At 34.8% G+C, this 2500-nt stretch overlaps 1 protein-coding gene and 1 long non-coding RNA gene across 9 annotated transcripts in view; one reads left to right on the plus strand and one right to left on the minus strand.

Annotated features, from left to right (window-relative positions):
- HOXA3 (homeobox A3) overlaps window positions 1-2500 on the minus strand; it is a 46854-nt gene that overhangs the window by 6793 nt on the left and 37561 nt on the right. For all 7 annotated transcript variants that reach the window (XM_069729903.1, XM_069729904.1, XM_069729900.1 and 4 more), the window contains one exon: window positions 1-307. This exon is cut by the window's left edge and continues 254 nt beyond it. In XM_069729903.1, coding sequence (XP_069586004.1) covers window positions 1-191 — 191 coding nt within the window. In that variant the 5' untranslated portion in view covers window positions 192-307. The remainder of the gene's footprint in view (window positions 308-2500) is intronic.
- LOC138642019 (uncharacterized) overlaps window positions 1-2500 on the plus strand; it is a 9957-nt gene that overhangs the window by 260 nt on the left and 7197 nt on the right. The gene's annotated exons all lie outside the window — the stretch shown is intronic.

Consider the following 2500-nt stretch of genomic DNA (forward strand, 5'->3'; position numbering starts at 1 on the left):
CTCTCATTGATGTCGGTGGCCTTGTGATGGGGCACTGTGCTGCCAGGTGACTCCAGGGAGCAGGCAGGTCGATGATAGTCACTTTCCAGGGGATATTGCTGCGGACTTGCATTGTAAGAGTAACCATTGGCTCCTGGGTAGGGGTATCCACCATAGATCGCAGAGCTGTCGTAGTAGGTCGCTTTTTGCATTTCGTTGTTTCCCAATATTTATTTCACAAACTGACAGGGTCCTGACACCCGTAAAGAATAACATTGGCACCCTGAGTCACGTGGTGCGCTTCCTCCAATGGCCTCTGTGGTCAGACCTGTGGTGGAGAAGAAGCAAGTTACAGTCAGGAGATGGGAAAGATCCATCTTACTTACAATAGCTAAGTGACATGAAAGCCAGCAAGGAAAAAGTGCTCAGCAATATTGAGAAGTGTGTATTAAGATGATAGGGCTGCTCACTAACGTCTAACTAATTCACACTCAGCCAGAAATTACACTTCAATGACTACATCATAGGTCACAGTGTGCACAGCCCTCCCCTGCCCAGCAGAGCACACAGCCACCATTACATGTGTGATCTGCTCACTGCCCTGACACACATCCAGTCATATGGAGTCCTGCTAGCTTACTGCTGGGAGCACAAACACAGTGCTGAACAGCACAGGAGACTTTGTGGGTATCAATGTAAATCATAGTTATTCATTTATAGGTATTTTACATGTATTTATATTTTATGCACACAAAGGCACCTTTTACTGGTTACTCATGTGCTCATATAGGTCTGTATGTGTGTCTCCAGAAGTAAGCAAATTGATATCGATATACAGAAGCTAGATAGATATTAGATTATTAGATAAATACATTCCTACATAAATAGATGGATAGGTAGATAAATTATAGATACAAACATACATAGATGATAGAGTAGATAGATAATAGATAGATAAATATGAGATAGATATGATATCAATAGATAGATATGATATGAATATATAATATATGATATCAATAGATAGATAGATAGATAGATAGATAGATAGATAGATAGATAGATAGATAGATAGTAGATAACTATGAGATAGATAGATAGATAGATAGATAGATAGATAGATAGATAGATAGACACAAACATACATAGATGATAGATAGATAGATAGATAGATATATGATCGATAGATAGATAGATAATAGATAGATAATAGATACATAGATATGGGATAGATAGATAGATAGATAGATAGATAGATAGATAGATAGATAGATAGATATGGGATAGATAGATAGATAGATAGATAGATAGATAGATAGATAGATACATAGATATGGGATAGATAGATAGATAGATAAATAGATAGATACATAGATATGGGATAGATAGATAGATAGATAGATAGATAGATAGATAGATAGATAGATAGATAGATATTGGATAGATAGATAGAGAGATAGATATGGGATAGATAGATAGATAGATAGATAGATAGATAGATAGATAGATAGATAGATATTGGATAGATAGATAGAGAGATAGATAGAGAGATAGATATGGGATAGATAGATAGATAGATAGATAGATAGATAGATAGATAGATAGATAGATAGATATTGGATAGATAGATATTGGATAGATAGATATGGGATAGATAGATAGATAGATAGATAGATAGATAGATAGATAGATAGATACATAATTTGCTGTTTCCACCTATGGATTAATAACACTTGAATGCACATTAGCAGATATATGCCATCTTGACATATTATAACAATAAATGTTCCGGCACAGATCACCTTTTGATGCCCTCACCCACACACACGTCCCCTTACAATCTGCTATATCTCATGTTGGAGATAACCTTAGCTCTAGGGCCGCATTGTAAATCACAGTTACTGTTCACACAGAGCACAGTATTGACTTAGTAAACACTCGTTTATCAATGAACAGATATCCCTCCTAAGCCCAGGCCTGCACTGCAATATTTTACCTGCAGCTAAAGCACTATTAGCACAATTACCTGCACATCATGTGATCTAGGATAATAATAGGAATCATAGCATTGAAGATCATATGAAAAAATAATGGAATACTCATACTATCAGTTTTGTTCCACAGAATATTAGATATATAGTATATTACATATATGAAGAAGATTGGATATATTTTTTGCTCATGTTTTTGTTCAATTGCCATAAAATGTTAGTAGCTGAATGTTCCTCTATTGTTACAGTTCTGGAGACTGTGGGATACAAGGTCTTCAAATGAAATTATCGATATAATATAGTAACAATTAACTGGTCGGTATGGATATTTCCGCAGACACATATTACTAGTATGAAGACTTATGATCTTATAATGTACGACATATTTATGGCCAATGACTAAAATAAGATAATAATAATAATCTTTATTTTTCAGAATGATCAGAATGTTAATAAACAAACACCATAAAAAGTCAGTTGCCTTGTAATGTGATTAGTCCTCACATGAAATGTACACAATTCTACCTGTT

The sequence above is a fragment of the Ranitomeya imitator genome, chromosome 6, assembly GCF_032444005.1.
Source record: "Ranitomeya imitator isolate aRanImi1 chromosome 6, aRanImi1.pri, whole genome shotgun sequence".
NCBI lineage: Eukaryota > Metazoa > Chordata > Amphibia > Anura > Dendrobatidae > Ranitomeya > Ranitomeya imitator.